Source organism: Trypanosoma grayi, assembly GCF_000691245.1.
Source record: "Trypanosoma grayi strain ANR4 Tgr_1439_V1, whole genome shotgun sequence".
NCBI classification, from domain to species: Eukaryota; Euglenozoa; class Kinetoplastea; order Trypanosomatida; family Trypanosomatidae; genus Trypanosoma; species Trypanosoma grayi.
In genome coordinates, this window is record NW_008827057.1 from 1 (window position 1) to 3,352 (window position 3,352).

The following is a 3,352-nucleotide window of genomic DNA, read 5'->3' on the forward strand; positions in this document are numbered from 1 at the left end:
TCGATGATAAAAAAGAGCGGATGCTTCGGCGTGCCCCAGTCCTTCGGCAGCACCGCGTCAAAGTACAGCATGAGAACGTTGTACAGGAAAAAATCCAGAGTCAGCATGAGTACTGTCACGAGCATTGTTGGACTGTCAAGATGGCTGTTGAACTGCGTCCTGAAGCCCCCGCCAAGTTCGTGCTGCACAAGTGCAATCATCAGAACGGAAAAGGCGGTTGGGGAGAAGAGGCAGAAAACTGTGGTAAGCCACCCGCTTCCATTTGTCACGGCAAACACTGGCACCGCCATGACCAAGTAGATAAGCGGTGACAGCAGCGAGGCCAGGCGAGCCTTGCTGAAGAATGTCGCGAGGAGCCCGGATAGCGGGATCGTGCTGATGGCGTAGTAGAAAAAGAGAAAGAATACAACGTACGGGTCACTGCGCGCCATATACATCAGACTCATGAGTCCAACCATTAGGAGACACACGATGGCATACTCCACCGTGTACACAACGTACCACGACATGTAAATGGGAGCGTTGCTGAGGCCCATGATAAGCATCGCCTCTCGGACCCGTGTTTCTTTCTCCAGGACAATCTTTTTGGTGAGCTGCGACACGGGGTACAGGAATGCCAGCACATACATGAACGGAAGCAGCGGACCCGTATTGGCGAGGATTGGCACGTGTATGAACTCCGGGAAGCCGAACGGGACGAAGAAGTGCGCCCTTGGCGCCGCCAGGCCTTGTCCATTGCCCGCAACAGAGCTCAGGTAGTACTCCGAGACTAACTGCTGAATGGACAGAAATCCAGATACCGCATACAACTCCGCACGCTCAGTTGCGTAACCGCCTGCGTAGCTGGGGTCTTGAACAAGGGAGAGTGGCGGCAGCGCCGTGCTGTTAAGATGAACCACAACATCAAAGTTGTCTTCCGTGAGGGACACAACCTCCACGATTGCCCAGTTGTCATTTGAAGAGCGCAGCACGTCATATGCATCTTCAAGTGTCTCGTACGTTCCTCCGCTCACATACTCGAAAAACAAAGAGCGAGCCTTAAAGTAGTCAACGAGTCCATCTAAGCCGGAACCAACGAAGTACAGGCGGCCGGTGGATCGGATCGCACTCAGCCGAGAGCTCACAAACAGCCCGGATGTTAATAGGTTTACAAACTGACTCTCCACTGGCACCTTGCGCGTCAGCCACTGGTACATGATCACGTCATCCAACTCGGGAATCCTCCACATACTTCGTCCAAAAGCATAAAGCCACAAGGAGGCAGGGCCAACCTCCCGGAAGTCCACAGCATAACAAAGACCCTTAACAGGCAATCCGCTCTCATCTCCCTCACAAGTGACGTCAAACCACGCTATTTCACACGACTGAACTCCACGAATAAAGTTCCCGCCGCTGGCGTTGTAGCACGTCACGAAACTATACAGTCCCGTCTCAGTGTTGTTCCCTGGGTTCGCGTAGTCGACATATTGTCTCTCTGGCACGTCCTCTATGCCCCACATCAACGAAAGCGCCGCTGTGATTATCACAAACAGAATAGGGATGAACATCTCGAGAAACAGCGCGCACTTCTTTCGGAGACTTTGGCGAACCACACGTTCTACAACGGCAAGGAACTGGCCCCAGAACGTGCCTTCTTGTACCGGCTCTTCACTCACGCCGCTATCCGTTGAAGGTAACACCGGATCGGTGGGGCTGTCAAAGTCGTCAACGTCCTCAAATGGGGGGGAGCTGCCGTCAGACGAAATGCAGTTGTCGTCGAAAAAAACGGATCTGTCATCGACTGAGGCGTCGCTGTCGTCAGGAAAACTGTAATACGACATGTCGCCCGTATCCTCGTGGCTGTACGTAATGGGGCTATACCGCCACACTCACCACCCCAGATTCATCGAAACCAGAGGGGTCGCAAAAAGAAAGAAAAAGAGGAGCACTGGCAGCAAGAATGGAATGTCAGCAGTGGGACGGCGAAAGTGCACATAACCCCTTACTCAGCGAAAGGCGTCAAAAAGAAGCGCGCAGGAGGAATCTCCGCAAGGAGCCATGCGCAGTAGTGAGCGAAATACGATTGGAAAAAAAAACCCGTTGGAGCACACTGCACGAGGAACAGGGAGGAGGAATACACGTACGTTTCCCCAAGCAGAGTAATCCACAAAACTAGGACTTGCTCTCCGCAAGACAAAAAAAATTTACGCAAAGCACGCACACACACAAGCAACACATACTACTGGTTTTTAATTCATTCGAGACCCATACGACAAATAGTCTTACACATGCTGAAGGAGAGGAGAGGCTGAGAAAATACAAAAGAGAGGAAACAAAAGAAAATATTCACACCGTCAAATCGCCAAATACAGCTCCTTCCTATGCCGCTTTCATTAAACGGAAACCCCCTCGACAAATCCGTCCCACAAAACAAGGCCCGCCGCTCACAACATATCTCATCGCACACACCAGCCACGGGGAGCTCACACCTCCTCCCCACTCACACGGAGAAATACCTGCTCGATCGACGTCTGCGACACGCTGTAGTCCGTAATGCCAAGAGCCTCCTTGTTCATCTGGAGAATGCGGAACACGTTACTTAACGCGGTATCACGTGGCAGCGCGTACACAAACCGCTGCCCCCTAAATTCGTTGAGTGTAGCCCCGGGGAACACATCGTTCACAAATCGCTCAATTACCTCACCCGCTTCAGCCCTAGCAATGCGTATATGCATCTCGTACCCACTGCCGTANCCTCCTCCCCACTCACACGGAGAAATACCTGCTCGATCGACGTCTGCGACACGCTGTAGTCCGTAATGCCAAGAGCCTCCTTGTTCATCTGGAGAATGCGGAACACGTTACTTAACGCGGTATCACGTGGCAGCGCGTACACAAACCGCTGCCCCCTAAATTCGTTGAGTGTAGCCCCGGGGAACACATCGTTCACAAATTGACTCAAAGCGCAACCTGCCGCATCGTCCAGGACGCGAATGCTCATTTCAGCCCCACTGCCGTACTTGTTCTTTAGGTGTGTCTTGTCTCCAATGCACCGCAGCGAACCATCCACCATGATCGCAACGCGATGCGCCAGCGCCTCCACCTCCTCCAGGTGGTGCGTCGTCAGCACAACAGAACAGTATGATGCTGCCTTCTGGATCGTAGTCCACAGCCCGCGGCGCGCAACAGGGTCCATGCCAGCCGACGGCTCGTCAAGAAGCACCACGCGCGGGCCACCGACCAGCGATATCGCCGCACTCAGCTTGCGCCGGTTGCCACCGCTTAGCTCGTGCGCAAGCGTCTTCCGGTACTTGGCGACGTCGCACAGTTGAAGCAGTGCCTCAACAACGCTTTCATGCATGTCCTCCACAAT

The 3,352-nt window shown here is 53.4% G+C and overlaps 2 protein-coding genes across 2 annotated transcripts; both read right to left on the bottom strand.

The window, feature by feature from the left end:
- On the bottom strand, nucleotides 1-1,820 carry DQ04_14391000 (ATP-binding cassette protein subfamily A, member 5; the record flags this gene model as incomplete). The annotated part of the gene is made up of 1 exon (XM_009317130.1): nucleotides 1-1,820. A coding segment is annotated over one exon (1,820 nt), but the record flags the coding sequence as incomplete, so codon positions are not given.
- Nucleotides 1,821-2,674: 854 nt separating this feature from the next.
- On the bottom strand, nucleotides 2,675-3,175 carry DQ04_14391010 (putative ATP-binding cassette transporter ABCA1; the record flags this gene model as incomplete). Its single annotated transcript, XM_009317131.1, has 1 exon — nucleotides 2,675-3,175. The coding sequence occupies one exon, from the start codon at nucleotides 3,173-3,175 to the stop codon at nucleotides 2,675-2,677; it is 501 nt and encodes a 166-aa protein (XP_009315406.1).
- Between the last annotated feature and the right edge of the window lie 177 nt (nucleotides 3,176-3,352).